At 39.8% G+C, this 24,744-nt stretch overlaps 1 protein-coding gene across 2 annotated transcripts in view; it reads right to left on the bottom strand.

Moving 5' to 3' along the window:
- The window catches only part of CYFIP1 (cytoplasmic FMR1 interacting protein 1), a 75,430-nt gene that overhangs the window by 43,385 nt on the left and 7,301 nt on the right, over positions 1-24,744 (bottom strand). For both annotated transcript variants that reach the window (XM_054272248.1, XM_054272247.1), the window contains exons 2-14: positions 14,491-14,614; positions 13,838-13,927; positions 12,963-13,040; positions 11,826-11,927; positions 10,145-10,326; positions 8,970-9,066; positions 8,703-8,831; positions 7,143-7,247; positions 6,891-6,982; positions 5,522-5,639; positions 4,321-4,443; positions 1,770-1,895; positions 1,295-1,461 (exon numbers count right to left, since the gene is read on the bottom strand). In XM_054272248.1, coding sequence (XP_054128223.1) covers positions 1,295-1,461; positions 1,770-1,895; positions 4,321-4,443; positions 5,522-5,639; positions 6,891-6,982; positions 7,143-7,247; positions 8,703-8,831; positions 8,970-9,066; positions 10,145-10,326; positions 11,826-11,927; positions 12,963-13,040; positions 13,838-13,927; positions 14,491-14,607 — 1,526 coding nt within the window. In that variant the 5' untranslated portion in view covers positions 14,608-14,614. The remainder of the gene's footprint in view (positions 1-1,294; positions 1,462-1,769; positions 1,896-4,320; positions 4,444-5,521; positions 5,640-6,890; positions 6,983-7,142; positions 7,248-8,702; positions 8,832-8,969; positions 9,067-10,144; positions 10,327-11,825; positions 11,928-12,962; positions 13,041-13,837; positions 13,928-14,490; positions 14,615-24,744) is intronic.

Raw genomic sequence — 24,744 nt, 5'->3', positions numbered from 1 at the left:
CATAAGCCCCTCTAAGGTACTGGGAAGTTATAAGTTATAATAAGGCCTCCCAGAGCCTTTATTTCTCCACACTGAACTACCCCAGCTCTCCCAGCATGTCTTCATATGAGAAGTGTTCCAGCCCCTGATCATCCTTATGGCCCTCTGGACCCTTTCTAACAGGTCCACATCTCTCTTGTGTTGAGAACCCCAGAGCTGGATCACTCAAACCAAATTCATACTAATATGAATACATATTCACAATGAATCCAATTAACATTCAATCAAACCAAAGCAGATTATTCACAAAATTAAAGAGAGACAATGATAGCTTGAAATGAAAAAAAGCAAAATTCCTGTGAAATCCTGTGAATTTCCAGAAGAAACTCAGATTCCAGAACTCAGATGAAATTTACACAAACAGCTTCATACTTTTAGGTCCAAATACTGAACTGGAACTCAGATACTTGCCAGGAACACAGTCAGACATAATTTCTGTGGCACGCTGAATGATCAAGAAAATGTCTCATCCCAAATCTGAGCAGGTATGAAAGTAATATTTTTCTATTTCATTAAAATCTTGTGACAAAAACACTTTCCCTGCAAACCTGATAATGTGGAGCAATTTATTTATTTTTAGCTTATGATGATATTTCTGTGGCAGACAGAGCACTTAGCAATAGTCTAATTAGCTAAGGACTTTGACCTCTAAGAGCTTTGCAATGAAATGTGGGAGTGCACTCATGATAAACAAGTCAAGATTAAAAGCAAACAATTAGGGACAAAAAAAATAAGGTCAGGAAATGTCACTAATCAGCGTGGGCAGATGGAGCACTGGAAGAGAAGTGTAAGGCTAATAAACCAAAAGCAGCAGAAGCTGAGAAATAAGACAAAACACTAAGAGAGGCAAAGAGAAGAGAGAATGGGATAAACATAAGACACAAAGAAAGGAAATACTGGAATCATAAAGTGGACGGTGAAACCTTTCTTCAAAATACAAACACTGATTTTGCTTTCAGTATTACCGTATTTGTATTTTCTTAAAATAAAAATGAATAACAGGGAACACAAGACTTCCTACAGTAGTGCTAAGAGGCTCAGGACAGCCAGGACTCCTGCTGCAGCCATGCTGGCAGCCATTCATTTTTATCTTCAAACTGCTTCAACTTCAATTCATACCCAACCAAGCTAACCATGAATGCCAGACAGATTGAGAGTACAGGCTTAGGTAAAATTTAACATCTGTGCAATTCTGCAACTAATTTACTGAGGTCTGAGAGAAGAATATAGAAAAACATGAGAACAGTAATGCTACCTCTGAATGACATTTTTCTTCTTTTTAATGGCTTGTCTTAATGGCTCCCTAAGTGTGACCTGGGCAAAGTCCTGGAGAGCTGCATAAATTGTATGACGAATGGCATGATTGAAAACACTTTCCATTCGTCCCATCAGCACCTGAAGACCTTTGATCATGGCAATCACCTGCAAAAAAAAAAACAAAACAGACAAATATATTTTTCTTATTTTGTTTCTATATTTGTACAAACAGTGCATTTTTAAATATAAAAAATGAGAGAAGAGGAATTAACAAGTTACAAATGACAAAGGATAGATTTGCTATGCTCCTCTTATTTACTGAATTGAGGAACACAGAGTCAGACTCTGGTTTCAGAGTCAGCACAGGGCAGACTGTCTTTCTGCATTGGGTATGCAAAATGCCTATAGAGAATGTTCTCTTTTTGTATAGAATTCATCTTTGGAAAATCCCTATAGAAAAACATTTCTCGTACCTCAACCAAAGCAAACTTCTCCTCACTAGTATAATTGTATCTTGTTGCTCTTTCATACTCCTCTGCATTGTCAGGACAATCTTTATTAGAATATTTGTCAGTTGGGTGCACCAGCTTCCACGAGTACTGCAGTTCACAAGGCAGGAGAGGGAGAAAAAAAGATGGGAGGAACAAAAATAAATAAAAATGCCTGAGAAACACAAAACACAGTTGGACACAAATAACATGCTTTGGGAAATATCACAGTGTTTTCATGAATACTTGAAGAATATTATTTGGTACTATGTTCAAACCCCGTGTAAATTCTGAAACTACCATCTGGTGGAAGTGCCAAACAATAATTTCCTAAAAACTTCCTGAAAACCAGCAACTCTGTATTATTCCAAAGAAATGCAACTCAAACTCAACAAGTATTGCACTTAATGGTGTTTTTTACTGTTCAAATGTTAACATAGGCAAAAGTTTCTTCTCTGCTTCAAATATGAGAAATTCAGAAAGACTTCAGAACACAAAGAAAAATCCATTAGACCCACACACAAAAAGAGGAGATTCCTACTTGATGAAATATTCACATTTAGATTTCAAAATACAACCAGAAAACTACAGGTTTGGGTTGTTGATGGTTTGGTTTCTTTTCAGGGGGCTTGATTTTTAAGTTTACTAGGCTGAAATGTGTGGAAATAGCTGTATTATCTGTGACAATATGAACTGCACAGCATGCACTTCTCCTAAATACTGCCTTTTCAGTCACTGCAAACACAGCTCAAAATGTTCCTGAGCAGCATCATGTGAAAAAGCCTAGTCACATTTAAATACAATTTTCTCACAGTTTGAGTTCAGCATATAACAAGACCTGCTTGAGACCACCTTAGCATAAATATTAAATTACAGAGCAGTATAAATGTGCCTACTATAATGGATTAACAGCACCAATTCACCTATGGCAAAGGTGAGCATCACATTCTGCAAGCTGAGTGCTACAAAGAGGGCACGGGGGAAATGATTAAATAAAGAGGGAGGGATTAAACTGACAGGGTTGAGATGCACAACAAACATATGCTGCAAGTTTTTGTCTGAACATGATGCACACAACTATGTTCATGAATACTCAGTGAAGGTGGAGACAGGTAAATAATTAGGATACTCCCTATCAGAATAAATTCTCAGTAGGACAGGAAGAAGGTGAACACAAACTTGAACTTAGATGAGAAGTATTTATGGGAATCCATTTAAACTAGAAAGACAATGAAAAGCAGTGAGAATACCCAAAAAACCTTCTATGATGCCCAGAGAAAGTTTGTCCTGGAATGAGTAGGACACAAACAGAGCTAAGAATCAGAGACTTCCTGCAGAGATATAACAAAACAGGAAGATTTTCACTGTGAAGAGACCCTGGATGCAGCAATTTGTGATGACAGAAATAAAGGGTGCAAGTCTAGGAGCTGCAGAGGCAAGGAATTGATGACAGCAAACTCCTTTAAGAAGAGAGAATGAGAACAAGACTTTCACCATTAAATACACTGTGGATTTAAACAGGAATAGGATAATACAGGGAAAAGCATGACTCATCTACTGGCTTTTAAAAGAGGCAGTTAAAGATACAAATGAGAGAGAACTGGTTCACCAGATATGCCCACTGTGGATCACATAGTGCAAATTATTTCATGTCCCCAAGACATCTGAGGCAGAAGAGGAGCAAGTCTGGCTTCTCTCATACAGTAAGTCACATTCCAATCCTTCCTAGAACGTGTTTTGGTTCAGCTAAGGCACACAGCTTTTATTCAGTGCACCATAACAAGGACTCCTCTTCAATTTCTGTCTTAAGCAGCTTCCTACTGGAAAAAAACACAGCCACTTTTCTAACTGGCATCTGCTTTGAAAATAAACCACTACAATATACAGAAACAACTCAGCATGTTCTTTATTTCCCCTCCCTCATCTCCTCTCATATTTTCCTTTCCCTGCATTTACTTTCCTTTTCACTAAAAGCCCAATCTAAAGCCAGTGGGAGCCCTTCCATCCATTTTTGTGTGTTAAAATCATACATGCTTCTATTTACTCAGGGGTGATGTCTAAACACAGCCAGCTGGAGCTGTTCTCCACAGTGACTGCATGTCAGTACAGATGTAATTAATAATATAATTTTAAACAATGTTTAGAAGGAAATGATGAAGTCTTAGTCTACAAAATGTTTGTATGAAGAGTGACATTAAAACATCACAGGTGACAGCCAGCCTATCCTCTAAACAGAGTAAGTTGAATGTACTGTGTGAGATAGAAGCTACTGGATCTTCAAAGCAGCAACATTACTCCTAGACTCTGTGGACTTCATGTGCCATCCTCTAAGAATGAGGTTTGAAGCAGAAGGAGAAAAGGAGTGAAGGAAGAAGGAAGAGGGAAAGTAAGGGAACAAGATTCTTGTTGGGTCCCTTCCAACTAAGAATATTCAGTGATCCCTTGAAAACACAACATACGTTTTTCAGTTCAGTTTTATTCTGTCTAACCTCACCAAGCCTCTTTTCCACCTGGTTTTATTTCCCATGTTACATACCACTTCCATGACATGGGCACTCCACTGGGAGAGGAGCTGCAAGCCTTGGAGAGAAAGATCAAAGAGCTTCCGATATTCCGCATCTGTTTTCTGAGCCTCCTGTCGACCAGACCCAGTCACCACCTAGACATTATAAAAGAAAAACAAAACAAAAAACCCCACACCTGTCACCATGGTATTTTCTCAAAAGTCCTCCTTGCCCAGGATTTTTTCCTGGGAAGCTGAGAGGCCTCAGAAAAGAATGAAAACAATAGTTATCTGATTGCTTGGGAATGTGGTCTGGAGATCATTTACCAACAGGTGCATCTTTGATTGGTTCCCATGTGAATTGTTTTTAATTAATGACCAAACACCATCAGCTGTGTCAGACTCCAAGGAGTCAGTCACGAGCTTTCATTATCATTCTTGTTTAGCCTTCTGATGTATCCTTTCTCTTTCTTTAGTATAGTTTTAGTATATCATATCATATCATAATAAATCAGCCTTCTGAGAACATGGAGTCAAATTCTCATCTCTCACCTTGTCCTGGGGACCTCACAGCACCACACACACCCAAATCCACATCACAATGTGCTGTATTCTGCATCCACAGCCAAATTTCTACATTGATTGAAGCACTAAAACAGCATCATGTACCAACACCTGCTTTACCATCTAACATCAGCTTTTTCTTCTAGAGACTTAGGAAACTTCACAGATTTTGGTCAAGAGATGGAAATCACTGGTATCCCTAATGACACCAATACTGTTGCAGATGAATTCAAGATATCAATTATATACGATATACATAGTTATTTGTTGTCTCTATATACTATATATGTATGAGTGTGTGTATACATATGCATTTCTGTACTCTTTTACTAATCTTAACTTAGTTTTGTTTAAACTGTTACAAGCGCCTCTTTGGAGTAAGGACTACCTATTCTAAATGAGATATACCAAAATTTCTAGGATAAATCTGAGATACATAAAGAGGCCAAAGGATGTTAGAGTTTATATGATGTGTCATTATTAAGTTAAATTTAAATAGTGCAAATATGGGAGTTAGACCTGGGAATTAGACCTGCAGACTGCTTTTCTTGACTCAGGTGGCCAAGCTTTATCATTTAGCTAGCCAGAGATTTACCTGCTTTTCAAATACCTAATAACAACTGTTGATGAGTGATGTGCAATTTGCACATGTAGCTCTAACCCCACTCACCTCACTGTTGCTGTAACGAGCCAGTTCAGATATGAAACGCATGTGGTCTTCTCTGATTTGGATCATCTGCTCACATATATTGTACTGGGGACTGCTGCTGGAAGATGTGCACGTCCATCTGGTTCAGAAGACAAAAAACCCCCACTCAAATCAGTTTTAACAATAAACAGTACAACTGATACTGCAAAGAAAGATCCACAATGCATTACTTTTCTTTTTTTACACATTTCCTTCTCTGTTGTTTGAGGCTTTTCCTCTCTTGACACCTCTACCTCTGCACAAGCCATTAGTGATGAACTGCCCTTCTGAGTTCAAATAGCACTTCTTCCAAGTCTTAAGAAAAAACCGTTCAGTTTTTCTTTTCTGTTTTGGGAGTTTTTCTTTTTGTTTTTTAAAGGCTGCTGCTATGAAATACAAACCAGCACCTCTCTTCAAGGGCACTTAGGAGCAAGACCAAAAAGGATTAAAAGCTAGGGCAGAAGTGCAGGCATAGGCTGTAAGATACTCTAGCCACCTGCAGATACTTTTTTGTTTATTTTTGTTGAACTCTGAAGAGTGTATAATATGCTCTCAGCTATAAAAAAGACATTATCAAGACTATTAACATGTTATGAAGAGGCACACAAAAACATGCTACCAAGAACGTCATGTTAAGTAGCCTCATATTTTTAGTAGCTCAGTACTAAAATCATTGCCACTGATTTTGTCTCAGCAATTACATGCAAGTTATGTGGTTTTTTCCTGCAGGAATTAAAATGCAAAGCACAGCATTCTAAATTCATGTAACTGCATAGAGGCAAGGTCTTGGAGGAGCACAGAAAGGTTCACTAAAACAAAGCAATAACCAAAAACCACGGATCCATTAATGCAACCACTGGCTGTATTTTCCAACCATTTTGCTGTGCTGCACACCTAGCCAAAAAAAAAAAATAAAAATAGGGGGAGACAAGCTAAGTTGCTGCTCCATGTACAATGTACACATGCCTATTCACCCATGCAGTACTACTGCTCACCTTGCTTAGTAAAATCCTTCATTTCTTTTAATGAAAGTTTTCATATTTAAAGGGAAAAATAAAAACTAAATTAGAGTAAGATAAAATGAATTTCTTCCAACCCAGGTGATAAGAAACATCACAGATAGAAGAATGAGCTCAGCAGCACAGAAAGCTTTTTAAACCCTCTGTTTCTTTAGTTGTATCCATTACACGAATTACAGTAATAGTAAAATACCCACACAAAAAAGATGACAAAGTGAAAATTCTATTAATTACCACAGACCCATGGACTAACAAGTGAGTATGAAAATATATTCCAAGGGTCAGATCTTCCCCATCCCAGATGCTCCACACTGTTTCTTTCTCCTTCCTACCTGGATTTATTTTCCTCATAATGGGCACTGGTCTTAATGTATCTTGCAAGTTCAATCTGCATGTCACCAAACAGTGGGACAACTTGCAACTGCTGTACACAGGGAACAAATCAGATTGGATAAATTAGTAAGACAAATCATAGTAAAAGGAAACCATTATTCACCCATATTATAACCCAAAGTGATCTTTTTTTCTACTTAAATATATTTAAACGCAAGAGAAACTACCTTTAAAATCACATCTTAACCAACCTTAAAGTACTTGTCTATCTTGGCTAAATTTATCCTTTTCTTTGCATCCAACTTATAGATGTTACTGACACTTCCATCCATCAGGTATAATCCAAAGCCCATCACCTGAAAAAGGAAAAAAATTAAGCCTTCCACAAAAGGACCTCAGAAGTAACAACTTGTAAGTCTGTTCTTCATATAATTAAAGATGTAACATTTCAAAACCAATCCTGAAACATCCAACCTCCTTCAAACAGAATATATTTTAAATACCTACATTTCTGTACTATTCCTTTTTTACTGTATTAGCAGTTTTTACATTAACATTAGCCTGATCAGTTACCCTTAAAAGACGCTGCTTGTTTGTATAAAGGTTTAGTAGAAAAAGAAAAAAATCTCACTGAAATGAGAGTCTGGCTATTTTTAGAGCTTTTATTTCCACTTCCAGTTTATCAAAATTCTGTACCTGCAAACTGATTTGGTAACAGAAGTTTAGATCTAACATCTCTGAGTGATTGCTTTTCTGGCTTTCAGTGCCTCTCTGAATTATACCCGCAAGAGCCCAGAAGCATCCAAAAAAAATCTAATAAGATTTTGTCCAAGTATTTAGTTAATGTAAGATTAGGAATTTATCAGGAAAAGGTTCTTCACCCAAAGGATGGTTGGGCAACAGAACACACCCCAGGGCAGTGGCCACAGCAGCAGCCTGACAGAGCTCAGGCGGCATTTGGACAACACTCAGGCACATGGTGTGACCCCTGGGGATGGTGCTGTGCAGGGCCAGGAGCTGGACTCAATGATCCTCGTGGGTCCCTCCCAGCTCAGTATATTCTTGGATTCTCCTTAGTATTTACAGGAGCCAAGCAGAGGAACTTACTGTGTTCTAAGCATCTCTAGTGAGCAAAAGGCCCAAATACCAAAGTCACATTGGGCACCCTTGCACATAGAACATAAATGCTCTAGAGTTCATGAGGGGTTTCAGAAGACTTTTGTTTACTCCTAATAAACAGAGCTCTTCAAAAGTTAAACACTGAAGTGTCTCAAAATATTTGTCAGGAGGCATATTTTTAGCTCTTACTCTGTATCTTTTCTTCCTCTGCAAGAAATGCAGCTGATAAAAATCAGCCACATTTCACATTGCCCAGCACCCTCTTATTACAGGTGCATAGTCCAGCTAACTAAACTGACTAATTAATCCTAATTTCAAGACACTTATTCCTTGAAATATTTGATACACAGACTCACTTCCAAAAACTTTTTAAACAATCTTGCCACATATCTAAAATAAAGGGCAGTAGTTCCCTTCTGCTGTCATTATACTTCATGCAAACACAACTCCATAGAATTGGATGCAGTTCAAATGGGTCAACTTCAATTTATGAAAAACAAAAATGGATTAAAAGCTTTAAAATAATTTTAGCATGTAATACAACAAAAAGACAATAATGGGGAAAAGCAGTAATGCGAATTATTTGCTTAATCTCGTTCCTTTTAAAAAAACAACCGGAAACAATCTGGAATTCAAACACCTGTTCCCTCCTCAACATTCTTTTTTAAATTTTGTACCCAAAAGAAACCTACTTTCAAAAGCATATGTTTCTCACTGGGTGTTAGGTACATTTTGTTTTCATAGTAGTCCACACACAAATTCACAATATCTGCAAGCAGTTCTTCATAGCCAACAATCACCTCCAACTGCTGCTGCAAAGACTGGAGGGGAAAAAAAAGAAGGATATCAGTTAACTAGTCACACTGACTGGGAAAAAAGTTACTACCAAACTGGAAGAGCTTTCCTTTAATACTTTTGCAAAGCATTAGTTAACTTGCAAGAAGACAATCCAAGCTTACTTGTGTTATCTTGTTGTGGTTGGCAAGGAACATGGAAAGGTTCTGAGATTCTTGAATGGACTGAGGATCCGCCATTTTCCGCAGGAATTGAGCAGCTCTTTAAAAACAAAATAAAAACTGTTTTTCCCTTGGCCAGGACTGTTTGTAAGTAAATCTATCTCCTCAAAAAAAAAAAAAAAAAAGCTGAAAAGTTCACTAGAAGACAGATATGGACCTAATTTATCCAAAATAAACTGCTTTACTATCCTAAATTGCACTACACCCCTACTTAGGTGGTCCAATAAAAAATGAAATGAAAAAACAAATGAAAAATCATTGGCTATATCCTTCAACTGGGTGCAGCTGGGGGTCTATAGATCCAAGCCACTCAACACCCCAGGAAAAGTCAGTCTTCCAGAAAACAAGCTTTTGGTCTTCAGAAACACACCTTCAAAGAAAAAGAAAGGCAAACCAAGTAAGCTTAAGAGGTCTCCAGGCCCAACACCTGCAACAGGTGGAGGTAGAAACTAAATCTCACAGAAACAACACAGGTGAATTTGGCTAGTCATTGACTGAATAGTTTTCTGCATGAAAGACTACAGATGCTAGAGCTGGCATAAAGCTGACTTTCCCTGCTGTTCTGGCCACTGTGTTCAAGAGAAGATACCTGATGCCATCTGGTAGCTCATGCACAAAATTTGGCCACAGGTATCACGCCCCTTCCCTTCCCTGCTATACCTGCAATCACAATGACATTGAACAACAAAGACAAAACATCTTAAGAACAAGTACAACAACTGTCAGCTAAAAATGTCAGAAGTGGATGCCAAGAGTAGAATTTATTAGAACAGGAGTAGCACAAGTTACCAGAAAGCCAGCTTTCTCTCAAATTTAAAAACAGAAGCTTTACTGAACAAAGTATATGCATTGCATTTCACATACACCAGGACAGAAGTATTAGACAGCTTGGCATTAAAGGCAGAAAAACCTATTGCTACTGGAAGAAGAGCACAGAGAAAACAGATGTATTCAACTGCCTAACTGCAGCCAAGCCATCCCTAGTTTCAAGGTAGCTTGTCCCACACATGAAGAGACTATTTTTGAAGAAAAAGCTGTGAGAAGAAAAGCAGCTGCTGCCATCTCGTGGGAGGCTGAATGCTGGCAGCGAAGGTGGGTCCTGCTGCCCCTGCACTCACCTCTTGTAGGCTGAGTGGTCGTTCTTGACACTGCACTTCATGTTCTTCAACTCATCCAGCACTGCAAACATGTTGATGAATTTGCCCAGTGTGATCAGATAGGCTTCAGACACAAAGTCCTTCCTTCTCTCAGCGTGGCACAGTCGCCTCACCTCCCCACAAAACCGTTCAATGGCATTTCTCTAATGGAGGGAAAGACAGAAAAACAAGGAGTAAAAGCCATGACATTTCCAGGGAGAAAGTTTCATCGTGTACCTAGAGCTGGGCCAGTGAAAAGCTCCAGTGAAGCAGAAAAATGTTTAAAGCATGGAAAAGTAGCAAGGTGTGAGTACAGGCCTTTTAGCTCCTCCACTGTGTACCTGATGTCTGCTGCAAGTGTCACCAGTGATTTTTGCCACCAAGCTTGCCTGACACAAGAGCCAAGGTTCTTCTTTGCAAATAAAAGTAATTAAAAGTACAAATAAAAAATAGGGCAAGGCAAGGAGCAATGTTTTTAACTAAAAGGGTCAATTTAGATTGGATATAAGGAAGAAGTTTTTTACAATGAGGGTGGTGAGGCACTGGAACAGGTTTCCCAGAAAAACTGTGCATGCCCCATCCCTGGAAGTGTCCAAGGTCAGGTTAGATGGGGCTCTGAGCAACCTGATCTAGTCAAAAATACTCCTTTTTCACTGCAGGGGAGTTGGATTATATGGTTTTCAAGATCCTTTCCAACTCAAACTATTCTGTGATTCTATGACATTTAAAATCCCTCAGAAAAAAGGGATTTCATGCTCTTTGGTGAGGAAGTATATATGAATTAAAAGGCAAATTATAGGAATGCTCCCTTCAAACAAACAAAAATCCACAGCCCACTGTACATGCCAGCTCTGTTAAGTCATCCCAGCACATGTTTATTTGAGGGCTTATTTCCAAGTGCACACCAGTGCCATTTCAGATAGAGATTACAAATCCCAAAAAGACAGCAACTTCAAACATAAAAAGGAATCTGTTCTGACTTTAAAGCTCTAATCTGCTTGAATGAAAGGAGATTGAATGAAATGTAACATTTCCTGTTGTCTTTCCCAACCGGGGTTCTCACTGAGTACAACAATCTCCTCCTTCCTGTGCGCTCCAGGCCCCACAGGCTGTAGCTGCTCCATCTCTGAATAATGCCTGGAAACATCCTCAGTGCATGAGATAGATGGCAAGCTGCCAGGAGGGAGGAGAAGGCAAGACAGACTGCTATTCTCCAGCTCGGGTGGCTGGCAGGTCACAACAACAGGGTTGGCTTGCCTCAATTATGAATCGCCACAGCAAAGCTGCACCTGCTGCTCTGCTGCCCAGACTTGTGGATCCCTCACTCCACAGCAAATGGTTTCTGTTTTTATTATACATGTGAAACACTTTATTTTTCTATTTCCTTTCTTCCTGAAGTGACAGGTCTCTGTCCCCATGTGCTGCATAGGAATTATACACAATTACATTTGATTTTATTTTGAAAGTTTTAATGGAGATAGATTCAAATTTTTAAGACAGGCTTTAAAAATTCTGCCCTTCTGTAAGGGTGTGTTTTTTATATTGGGTGTTTTTTCTAAGATACAATGACTAGGTTCAGTACCTGAGCACACAATATGAAGTATGCAAAGCAGGAATATAAAATTACAAGCCTACTGACAAATTTTGTTTCCATTCCTTTTACCTGAAAATACATAAAATTCATCAGTTTTGTGACTTCTGGCTCCAGAACTTCCACAGTTTTCTCATAAATTTCTACTCTGTTAGGCTGCTCGTTGCATTTGACCTGTGGATAATTAAAGAGGTTGTTATACTTGGAACTTTCTTTGATAAAGCCTCAGCAACTAAGATCCTGAGAAAATGCAATATCATTCAAAAGAGACAAACTTAAAGACAAAAATTTCCAGGTTTGGTAACCTTATGATAATCTTCTAAGCTTAATTGTGTAAGAAAACCCAAAACAATCTAAGATTTTCCTTCTACCTTACAGCAAGTAATTTAGTTGTCAAACACCTCTGCAGGTTGTGTAGAGTGTAACCTTTCCACATTAAGCCACTTGCTCAAAATCATGCACTAAAATAGGGCGAGAACTGTAAATTAAAACAGATTATATGACTTCCACTCTAAATATTTAAACCACAGGATCAGCCTTCCTAGCATTTCAGTATAAAAATAATTGCATTACAAATCTGTAAAAAAAGAAGGAGTCAACTCCTGGTAATAATTGTGTTCAGTTTTCTGACACCCCTTAATATTCTTCCCACCCCACTCCTGTACAGCCACTCCCAGACACTTGAAGCTGGCTTGTACCCTATTCATGGCAGGAGTTTTACAGATCAAGAAAGCACTGTGTAGCTCTGACCTTTAGAAAGTGGCTTCCTTGGAGTAGAAGTGTCCAGAAACTCACATATTGAACCTGAATGTTAATCCTTACATGCTATGCTACCTGTTTTGAATTTAAGAATTAAAGTGGGGAGTGGGAGGAGTCCATTCTCTTGACTGACATGTTGACCTCAAGCAGATCTCACAATCAAAAGTTTTCCTTTTAAAGCATATTACCCCTATACTGCTCTTGATCCAAAAAGACTGACACACACCCCATGTGGTATTGCAATAGATGCCTTATAAAAAAAATAAAGTCCAAGTGGTCCCCAAGTGCTAAATGACACTGTTCTATGGCATGCCCAGTTTAACAATTCAGGAGTCACAGCAGACTCCACTTTGGATCTCACTGATAAATCTCTGTCTGCAATTCCACCCCAAAACAAGACAGAAGTTCACACAGTAGAGTTTGCACAACAGTAGAGTTTTCATCCATTACCTGGGGAATGGCTCTTGAGCAGCTCCTCCATGTGTATAACATGATTGCATATTCCTGGCCTTCTTCCAGCATTTCATTCTGTAGGGAAGACACTCAGTATAATTAGGAATTGTAATACAAAAGGATTATATCCATGTGTCTTCTGTCATTCCAAGTCCTTGTCCAAATGAACCTATTTCTCTTATCAGAATGTGTATGTACAAACACACATGCATTGCATACTGAATGATACATCATCAATTATTATCTCCCCAGATTAGACTGGTTTATTATACTGGTTTCTTTCTTCCCAAAACTAATGACACTGTGATCTATAAGGATAAATAGAAATGCTAATCTTGGGGTGGGGAGGGTGATGGGATTTATTCTTCTTTTTAAATTCAGGGACCCCAGGTGGAATGTTGAAGGATGAAAGAGTCAGCACATGCAGAGCAACTTTCTACATGGCAAAGGAGAGGTACAACAATATCCAAATAATCAGAACAGGTAAATGAGTTACCATATAATTTTAGAAGTAGATTGATGTAAACATACATAATTTTAAGTAGCATGTTACCAGGTGCTATCTGCCCATTCCAATGTTTGTGAACTAGCCTCTAGAATTATAAGACATATTATTACTAATTTTCCAAGAATGCCATGAAAGAAGGAACCTTTGAACAACATTAGTTGCTCAAGAAGAAAGGCAATTTAAAAAAATTTTAAGAAGTGTGTTTGGAAAAAAAGAAAAGCCACACACTTTTGCATCTTACCTCCCCCTGGAAGTAGGTAACCTGTTATCTGTGACCATAATTTTTTTAACGAACTGCAAGAAGACACATTCCTCTCCTCCTGTTTTATGCAATACAAAAGTGTGTATTGGAACATCTACTTACCATGCTGGAATGGACTGTGGCTTGCTCAATGTATCTGGCAATACCAGTGACAAATGCATTTCTGTCTTCAAAATTAGTGTTGAAGTTAGGCTGCAGAGAAAGGGAAACATGGAGTTAAGTCTTCTGTAGCAGCATGTCCCCTATGAAGGAAAACTGAGGACCTGGCATTTTTCAGCCTGGAAAAGAGAAGGCTCTGAAAGACTTTATGGCAACACCCAGGACCTAAAGGGGTCCTGCAAGAGAGCTGGAGAGAAATTTGTGCAGGGGCATGTAGTGACAGGACAAATGGGAAGGGATTCAAACTAAGAGTAGTTTAGATTAGGTATTAGCAAGAACTGATTGACTATGAGGGTGGTGAGGCAGTGGAACAGGTTGCTCAGAGAAGTTGTGGCTGACTCATCCCTGGAAGTGTTCAGGGCCAGGCTGGATGGGGCTTTGAGCAACCTGCTCTAGTGGAAGGTGATCGTGCCCATGACAGAGGGGCTGGACTAGGTGATCTTTAAAGTTCCTTCCAATCCAAACCATCCTATGGTTCTATGAAAATAATTTTTATACACATTGCCAATATAAACACAATTCAGTTTTGGGCAAAACATTCTCTTTCTTAACAGCACTGGGAAATGGAAAATACTTTTCCTCTAATGAGAAAATACCTGGTAGAGAAGAGATGATGGTGGGGGCTCAATACATGGTTGCTGATCTGGCAATGGTAATTCCTCCAAGAGATCCACATTGGACAAGGCATCCTCCAGAGTTACTTGAGCAGTCATTTTGCACCTGGTTAGAAAATACATATATAAATGTAGATATGTAGATGTGTACACCTAGATATAACTTTAAATGTGTTACTATATACATGGTAAATAAATGAGTAACATGAAGGGCAGGCAAGTATTTGTATTGTGGGAAATGGGAAGTTTCCCTTCAACCAAAACAGAAGGGAAACAGTCAAACAGAAACCCAGCTGACTTTCAAATACAAGTTTAAATAAAACTTTGCACACTAATGTCCCTGTCCTTACTTTTAGGACTCAAGAAATGTTTCTCCTCCCCCACTGCTGGACACCAGAAATAAATCAAAAATAGAGGAAATTATGATGATTCTAAAGATCACTTTTGAGCCAATGTACTTTCAAAACTTCATGCATTACAGCTTCTACAACCAAATCATGTTCAGGAGACCAGGCTGTCAAAAGGTGCCAGCAGTTTCCAGTGTTTCATGTCCTAGGACAGCCAGACCTGCTTTGGTAGCTGATGAGAGACCCCTCAGGGCCATGGCAATCTCCATAAACCTTTGACTGCTGCTGCTGCCTGGGGTTCTGGACCAAGAAGGGCAATGGGAAGAAATCTGGGCCATCTGTGACCAGCGACCAAGCACTGGAACAGGTTGCTCAGAGAAACTGTAGAGTCTCCTTCACTGGAACTTTTCAAGAACTGCCTGGCTGTAATCCTGTGCCATGTGCTGCAGGATGACTCTGCTTCAGCAGGAAGGCTGGACCAGGTGAGCCACTGTAATCCTTTCCAACCTTACCCATTCTGTGATGCTGTGAAAATTTACAAAGAAAACGTGCAGTGGAACAACTCAGTCATCCACTCTTGTATAATGATCTACTCATTCTCCTCAGTGGAGTGAAAAAACATTTGATTTTTAAGGTAATATCTCTAATCAGGATGTCTCATTTATTTGCAAGTTATTTCCCCCCACTTACTAGAGAAAAACCATACACCTGGTGCAAGGAGCAGCTGAGCACTGCCCTCAGCTCTAACCAGGAGGAAAGGAACACTGAGCACCACATCCCAGAGGAGCAGGACCCTGCCAGGCATGTGACATCCCATGGACTTGTTACATGCCCACATATAAGGAGGATACAAGCAGATCCCAATGCAGCTTTGACAAAAACTCACTTCAAGACAGCTGGTATGGGCTGGTGATCCCACCACTCACTGCACTTTTATTGGCCTGGCAGAAACACCTCCTCACTTTCTCTTGCCTAATTATAGATTTCTGGAGAAAGATCCACAGAAACAGCAGCTTTACCTCCAAGGAAGGGCTCAGCTGACAAAAAACACAGAACCAAAACCTAAACCCAAGGAGAGAAAGCAACCAGGAGTTGGAATTAAGCAACTACCTGTCCATCACCAGAGACCACCCCGTGTACCAAGCCATTGCTGCCAAGCTAATGAACCACATATGGAGAGAAATGGCCAACAACTTTATAAACAACAACCAATAGAAAGATTCATAGGTCTGTTTCTTCTTGAATGGCCAGCCCAAACCTTGCTCCCAGACTGGACCTATCAGTGTTTGTTAAAAATAAATAAATAAATAAACCAGTGCTCATATTGTGAGATTTGCGATCTTTGCCAAAAAAGGGATGAAGGACTGGACTGACAGGAGTGCTGGCTGGCAAACCTGTGCCAGGATGTTTGCCCAACACCTGCCTACACCCAGATCAAGCTCCAAAACAAGAACCACACTTATTCTCAAATAAAGAACATGATGTCCTTCCTTCAATAAATCAACACATGCCAAAAAACTTCAATGGCTGGGCAAAAGTCCTGCGGGGAGGCCAGACTGAACAGTTTTACCCTAGAGGAAACTGAGCTGCCAAGCAGTCAGAACATCTACAGATGAGTCTACATCTATAGGCACTTTATAGATGAGTCTGAGTATCTATAAATCAAGTTTTAGCTAAAAAAAGAAAACAGATTAACTGAGAGGCTCCTTCCAACTTGACACTCCTCTTCCTCTTAGCCTCTCTGTCCAAGCAGAAATGCCCAGTGTGCAGCTGCTCTGGGATGTGCTGGGGGTGGGATCAATGGGCCCACAGCCCATTGCCATCAGACAGGCAAATGGCCACAAAGCATTGGCTCCAAGAAAGCACTACAAAAATTGTTCTAAAACCCATAGTGAAGAATGGCCAGCCATTCTACACCAAAAACTAGTGCAACTATCTGTGTAAAAGGGAGGTGTCACTGTGTGCAAAAATAAGTATCACCACTCTCTCCCCAGTCCACACATCCTCCTTCTCCTCCTAAAACATGGTCCATCAATGACTTGTGTCCCTGCTGTTGAACAGAGCCAGGTATTCACAAAATCTAAGCTCATGACTTGTACTTCCTCAGCACTACAAGTGAATATTCTGAAGATGTGTCCTGTACATCCCAATTCTGAAAGCATACCTGTAGAATTGAGAATTGAGGCTTTTGGCCTCAATATTTACAGCTGCACAGGAGTGCAGCTGTTTCCTTCAGCACCAGCTATATTCAGACTATAGGACATTAGACTATCTGTGGATTTGTTTTTAATACTTAGAAAATAATTTAAAAATAGAACCCAAAATCCCAGCTGACTTACACTGTCATCTATTTAATAGCACAGGTCTGGGAAACCCTCACTGACAGGCCAGGGGCGAAAGCAAGAAACAAAAGCTTCCTGCTGCCCTCTGGGTTGTGAAAAGAGATACAGGAAGGAACATTTTTTGAAATCCTTCAGCATGATTTCCCAAAGCTCAGCATTTCTCAAAGCAGGAACACAAAAGCCATTGGGCACAGAGAGTTGTCCATGCCCTCTTGCTCTGAGGCTGCTCGCTGACAGCTCCGCTCTGCGATTTTGCCAAAGGTATCCACAGGCCTGGCGTTTCCATGGCCAAGTTCAATGTCCCTGCTCCCCAGCCTTTGCACTCCAGTATCTAGCAAGACATGAAAGAGGAAGCAGCTCCTTCCTGCCCAGCTTTGACACATCTGCAAACGTTGCAAGAGTGTGATTCACATTTCCCCTCACATTTCTGACCCCCCAGAGGAAAGCAGAGGAGTTTTGACAACAGCAACGGCAGGGCGACAGCTGGAACCGGCTCTGGGGTTTTCTCCCCTTCTTTGTCTTTGTTGATAAACAAGCTCCAAAAAGACAACAGCTGTTTCTCATGTATAATGATGAGGGACTGGCAAAACCAGATTGTTTTTTTCCCCCTAAGCTCAAAAAAATTAATTTAAGAAAAACTAAAATTCCCAAGACAAAAAATTGGATAGCTCTGCTTCCTTAATAGCCATGAGTTTTTAACAGATGAAGTTACTGGGCAGGAGAGCTAATATTTTAACAGATTCCTTTATGGCAGAGAACATCAGAAACTTCAAAGACATACTTAAAAAAAAAAGTTTGGTTAGGAGTTTACATAAATGAGAACAGACTAAAATGCTGTAGTCATACTCATTATAGTTACATGAGGACAAACTGAGATATTTTTTCATACTAAATTCCTGCAAAGCTGTGTTTTCAGTTCTGAACCCTCATGAAATTCCCCAGGACAGCTTTTCTCAGGCAGAAGACACATAAGCTTTACTTCTGAGGTAATATTTTTCTCTTTGGTACCTTTTTATGACCCATCCTTAAAGTACTAAAGTAAAAATGTATGAACAAGAACACGTTTTCCTGTTTGTACACAACTTAATTAGTGAACATCCAACATTCATGGTCTGACATTGTCCCTTGAGGAGAGAGAATCACACACACCAGAGAGCTGTTTTGCTAAATGTTGGTGTTTGATAAGCACACAGCTTTCTAAGCAGGGAAAAGCAACACCTGTGCTGATTCTCAGTTCCTTTTTCTGGATTTCAAAGCAAGAAAATCCCTGTCTGAAAAGAACTTCAGCTTCACAGGACCAAGTCCCACTGTGTCCAAGGGTCAAGAGATACCGGCCCCAGGGTTTGGGGTTCTTTTAGTATGTTAGTGAAAGGTCACAGACTAGCTTAAACCAGGAGATCCTCTTTTTCTTCATTTCCGAAGGACATGAGCACCACATGGGCCTGACCTGCTTGTGCTGTGGAGAAGGGCATTGAGCTGTCTCCCACATTTTGTCCATGTGAAAAATGAAGCCAAAAAAAGAAAGCTCCTCCAGCATTGTTCACATTTTGATTTCACTTCAGAACCAGATTATTATTGAAAATATTCACAAAAAAGTAGTTGGCAACCTTTTTAAAATGTCATAACTCTGCACCATTGCTCTCAGCCCTGCAACCGCATGTAAGTAGTGCCCTGCTAACAACATTGATTTGGCCTCTAGAGGAGATGGTTGTCACTCCTAGTGAAGATACCATTTCCACTTCTCCATCCCTACAGAATATGTCTAAGTCTCTGCAGAAAGTCTATATTCTTAATTCTAAGCATATCAGAAAACAGCCAGCATGCATCTCTCAGCCATGCTCTTTTGGGCCTCCTCAAGCTTCAGATTATTTGTAAGAAAATATGAACAGGAGTAAATTATGAAGAAAAAATGTTTGAGAAAAAAAAAAAAAAAAAAAGGAAAACTGACCAGAAGAGATAATAAAAGCTACAGAAGGTAAGGACTGAGAAAGCAGATAATAAAGCATTAATTTCAGAATCACTGTGAGAGAAAGGATTGCTGCAACTATTCTGTTCTCAAAATTAGAGATAAAAAAAAAAATCCCCCAAATACTAGAGAGTTAAGTAACAAGCTTAAAAACTTGACCCAGCCTATTAATAGCTGAAACAGGAAAAAATATGCTTGATGATACAGGACAGTTCTTATACATGTTCAGTAGGAGTGCATAGAATCCAACAAATATAACTTGTAGTTATATAAATGTGGGCAAGGCAAATGAACTTAGATAACTGTTTGAGATCTTATAAGTGTAGAAATTACCACACAGTTCCTCTTTATCCTATGGCCAAGATTTCCCAGAAATGTCCTCTAACAGTCTTATGAAATTATCCAGCTGAGTTTCAAAGACATTGATTCCCAACATTAAAGTTCTACCTCAAATAACCAGGTTTGATGATATCTACTTGCTGGTGAAAAATAAAGCCCTTCACCACAAAAGTTATCAGATGCAAAGCTATGGCTGTGTTAGACGAGACAGGGAGATGATGAGGTTGGTATCATGCTACCACAAAACATTTCAAATAACCCAAAAGGTATATTGAGTATCTTGAAAATACACAGGGAAAGAATGGAAAGTCCTTGGAGAATACAGGTACATATGCCATTTAAATTACTTGTAAAGTGTCATTATCTGCACTAAGATTGTCATTAGTGAACATTCCCACAGAAAACTGATAAAGAGTATAATTCAGTCAATTAATAGTATAACTAGTATAGCTAACTATACTAATTAGTATAATTAGTATCTATAGTGTAATTAATAGCTATAAAAATAAAGGTAGAAAATATCAAGCTACAGTGAAAGCCACCTTCAGAAGATTTAGACACACATTTACTTTATGACAATTCTGGCTTTACTTTATGGAAGTTGGAGTAACAGTGTTCAATGTCCCTGAAATAAACAAAAATAATTAAAATCTAAATCCCACAGCTGACAGGCACTTTTTTCCTTTGCATCACTCACTCAAAAGTTTGACACCCTGAGGAGATCTAAGCACCCTCACTTTGGAATCTCCAAGGATTTATCCTCACACAACCATCAGAGCAGTAAGACAGCAGGCCTCCCTCTTGAAGCACAGTGGACTGCAGCAGGTAACAATCTGGAAATGGATTTTTTTGCTATCAGCTCCTTACAGTACATGTCCTGGTATAATGCTACATACTGCAAAGATCAGACAGTGGACACAACTGTGCCTATTTCAATTCTTGCTTTACTTTATGGAAGTTGGAGTTACAACGTTCAACTCCCCTGAAATAAACAAAAATAATTAAAATCTAAATCCCACAGCTGACAGGCACTTTTTTTTCTGCAGTGACAGCAGAGCAAACCTCTCCTGAAGCCCTGTACTCTTTGGAACAGCCCAAATACTGCTACTGTCTCTTTTGACCGTCTCCCACCTGGTCCCAAAAGGCACATCCATCCCAGCACCTCTGACAGCACCTGGGAAGAGCTGAACAGGCAAAGATTTGAGTCACTGCTGAATCTCAGGGTGGGAAGAGTCAGAGGGATATCAGCATTGATCTTATCTCACCATCTTGGTACCATGGTGCACACTATACCACTATCTTAAATGCACCTCTGGGTGAGAAAAAAAAAAGGAAAAAAAATAAAGTTGTTCTCCACATCTTTTAACTTTATTTAACCAAAAGCTCACAGAAAAGTGAGTTAACTGAGTTTAAACGTAGCATGCATCCATTCAAAATGCAGATATTTACACTTCAAACAGCCTGAAACAGTCCAGTACAAACACATCCCACAGTCACCAAAGTGCAGGGCGAGTTCCCAGGCTGGGGAGGAGTTTGGGGCCCCTGGTCAGGAAGGGCTGGATCAGCAGCTCTGGGCTGCAGCTGGCAGCCAGGGATCACGCTCTGGGCTGGGAGCAGCACAGCCTGACCCACTCCAGCACAGCTTCTCCCTTTCCCCACGGCAGGAGAAGCTCCCACAGAACATTCAGAGCTCTGTGAGTGCACAAGCAAATGTGCTGAGCACACCCCACCTCCAGCTGCACCCAGCCCAGGGTGAGCCCTGGACACCAGCACACGTCCAGCAGCAATAAAACACATGCAAAGATCAGCTGGAGAAAGCAGTCCAAGGAACCAGAGGTGCTCTGGGACACCCAGGGAATTGGTTTGGGTTACACCATTCTCTATGTAACCCAAAAAGCTCTCCAAGACTGGAATTTAAAGTGATAAAAAAATTATTTCATATTAAAAATATGGAGAGGCATCATGCCAAAGAGTGAGTTAATTAAGGTGGAGTTTCAATGACAAAAAACTGCTGGACTGCAGAAATTTTTGAATATTTTCTGACTTTGCAGATGAAAATAGTGTTTCATTTGACTGAAAAATTATGTTGGGAGGGGATGTCCCATGCCTTTTTGCAGCCCACTGGACACATTTTGGTTCTGAACAGATGCATTTGATCTCCAAGTGCTTGTACATGTTCCCAGGCTCAAAATAAGACAAAGAGGAAGTATGTCTACACTTTAAACAGCAACTCCCTTTGACACTGTGTCTCTTTCCCAAGCCTGCAAAAGCAGAATCTTTGAATCTTAAATTAAAATATAGCATTATGGTACTGAAGATTTAAATTGCCGTGCAATCCATTAATTGAAATATGTATCCACACAAGTGGCTTTTGCCTAAAATAAATTATTATATATTAATATAAATATTAATAACTAAATGCCTTTTGCATAAATAAATCAAAGTTTACCCTACTTAAAAGGACAGATGAAAATCAGGAAAATTTTATGTACTGCAGTTGAAGAGGAAGAAGAGAATTATTTATTTACAAAAAATATTATTTACAAAAAAAAAAATGAAGGCAAATATATTCCACAGTCCACACACTGAGGGAAAGAAATTCAAATGAAAGTATATTTAAAAAGATGAGTGACTGGCCTGCTGAACTGGGGTCTTCAGGATCAACCACAGTAAACTCCATGGCAACTGCTGACAACATTCCCACAAGAACAGAATTGGTCAGCACAGCAGCAGAAGTTAAGTTTTATCCCTACAGCAACACAACATTTTCAGGTTTTTTGTCCCATTGTGTCATTTTTCTATATTATTGGACTGCAGAAAATCAATTAAATAATTTTACTATTAGGAAAATGTGATTAAATATTCAGTGTAATGTTCCTACTCAATTGAAACCATGAGATTCCAATCACAAAGGGCCCTTGTAATAGAAAGAGAACAAAAGGAATGGACTTTCTCTTCTAAGAACAGCACAGTAATTACAAAAATATTCAGTTTTATTTCAAGCCTCCAAGATCTCTGTCAAAAACTCCCTTTTAGTTCTATTTTAATTAAATTTCGAACACCTCAGCCATTCAAGTGCTGACCTATCAATTCAGACTGAGAAGAAAATATTTTACACCCTGATAGTTAAAGCACTTCAGAGAACAGCACCACGATGGATTTTCTCTGTTAGAATGCTCTTTTCCTGTGCCCTGGACAGGACAATCTGCCTTTTTGCCATGCAGATCAGCCTAAGATGTTCCTTTTGGGACCGGAGCTCCTTTCCGTTCCTAAGCAACAGATTTGCATAAGCTGAAGGAGCAAAGAAAAACGCTTTTCACATCATTTACTGGCCTGCCTGATTAAAGTAAAAGACAGAAGAAAGCAAACAGCAGCTGACAGTCCTTTGTGCAACAGATTTGACATACTGTTAAGCTTTCAAAAATACATCTGCAAACGCAATTTAAAAACAGGCTTAATACGTGAAAAAGAGAAAAAAATTCCAGCACTGTATTACCCCATCCAAACAGCACAGCAAGTCCCAGAAGAATGGCCATATAATAGAAATGATTACTTCAGTATCAGACTCCTACAGGGAATGTGGCTCACAATGACTGCAGGCACAGACTGGGGGAAGAACACGAGGCTAATAGCATGGGAGGAAAATATTTTTTCTTTAATTTTTTTTTTTTTTTAGCAAATCTCAGCTTCCTAAATTAAAAGCTCTTTGTGTTCAGTCACATGTGAATTTTTCATGCAATCCACACTGTTACCTGTCCAGCTTCTGTCCCCTGCAGGGAACAGCAAGCAATCCCCATGCCTGCCATCTCTTTACCCAAGCAATGCCTGTGCTATGATTGTGCAAGCAAGGTTCAAGTGCTCAGTGATACACCACTCTTATCACCTGGAAAACTCAGTTCTGGGCAGTATCAGTAGGCAACAGCAGCACCATCAATGCAACATAAAGGGCACACTTCAGTGAGTCAGTACAGCCACTCCCACAGGATAAGCAAGGTCAGGACAGCCCTGCCAAGGATGCTGTCAGGGAGCTGACACACTGACCACCAGGACTAAGAGAACAATTAGTTATGCTCGTCAAGTAACTTCCCTTTCAATATCCTGGAGGAATTCAAGCACTTTCCAACAAAAGGAAGGTCTGGCACTTCACTATCATCACAGCAGATTAGGAATGGGGGAGTCTCAGGCTCTTTGAATGAAGCCTAGACCAAGACTGGTGAGTGATGGCAGTCCAGAACTGCCTTTCCTGAAGCCTCATGTATGTCCACTAATGACTCCTTTTTACAGCATCAGTAAGAAAACCCTCCCACAACTAGAGAATACAGTGCGACCTCAGCACTCCTGTACCCTAGCACCTGGCTGGAGTCACTCTATTTTTGCTAGCAAGGCACCACAAGAGTGAATTTATCTTTTCCTGCTCTGTTAGCAGCCAGCAGGAGCACATGGATGAGCACATACTCATTCTAAGCAGCAGCATCTGCAGTGGATGATGACGAAGCAGCAAGTAACAACCAGGTATTTCCAAGGGCAGCCTGGCCAGGACCATGCATCTGCAGCATCATTCCACATCTTGAAGCTTTAGAAGAGAGATACAACTTCCTGATGTTAAAATACAGGGTGAAATGCTATCCCTCTGTAGGAAGCTTGAGTGGAGGACACACACATTTCAAAAATGAAAAATTAATTTGTTCACTCCACTTATTTTATTTGAAAATCCATTGTGATGGCATGGGAGAAGCCTAAACCTCTAAAATTTCCTCCAAAAATATCCCACTTAGATGAACAAGGAGGGAGGGCCTGTCTCTGAAGTGTCTGTCCTGCAGCATGCAACCCCACTCTGCAATGGAACTTGTGCTACAAGAATTCACAGAGGTGTTTTGTTTGGTTTGCTTTATCTGTGAACCAAAGTCTGAAGCCCAAGATAAGTCACAAATGTAAAAAAACCCAAATCTGCTGTTGATGGGGCTAGATGGCTGAGAGGGTTTGTGCTGGTTTACTAATTAATTCTCACAGAACTGAGTTAGTTCTGAGTGAACTAACTAATGTACAGAATGAACCCCCTTCTGCAATATTTGGTCTCTCTTCAGACTGCAATGAAGCTAGAGATTTAAGCATTGTTTCATTTTAGGTTAAGTGTGCTGAGATCTGTCTTGCCACACTTACTTGCCTTACCCTATTAACATTCTCTGGTATTACACCTTTGAATTGCACCATTTCACCTTCCTGACCAACCCCCTCACCTTCT

The sequence above is a fragment of the Melozone crissalis genome, unplaced genomic scaffold (genome assembly GCF_028551555.1).
Source record: "Melozone crissalis strain CALT ecotype California unplaced genomic scaffold, PUWL_Pcris_2 ptg000013l_1, whole genome shotgun sequence".
In the NCBI taxonomy this organism is placed as follows: domain Eukaryota; kingdom Metazoa; phylum Chordata; class Aves; order Passeriformes; family Passerellidae; genus Melozone; species Melozone crissalis.
Note: the sequence above shows the minus strand (reverse complement) of the source record. Positions and strands in the feature narration are given on the sequence as shown.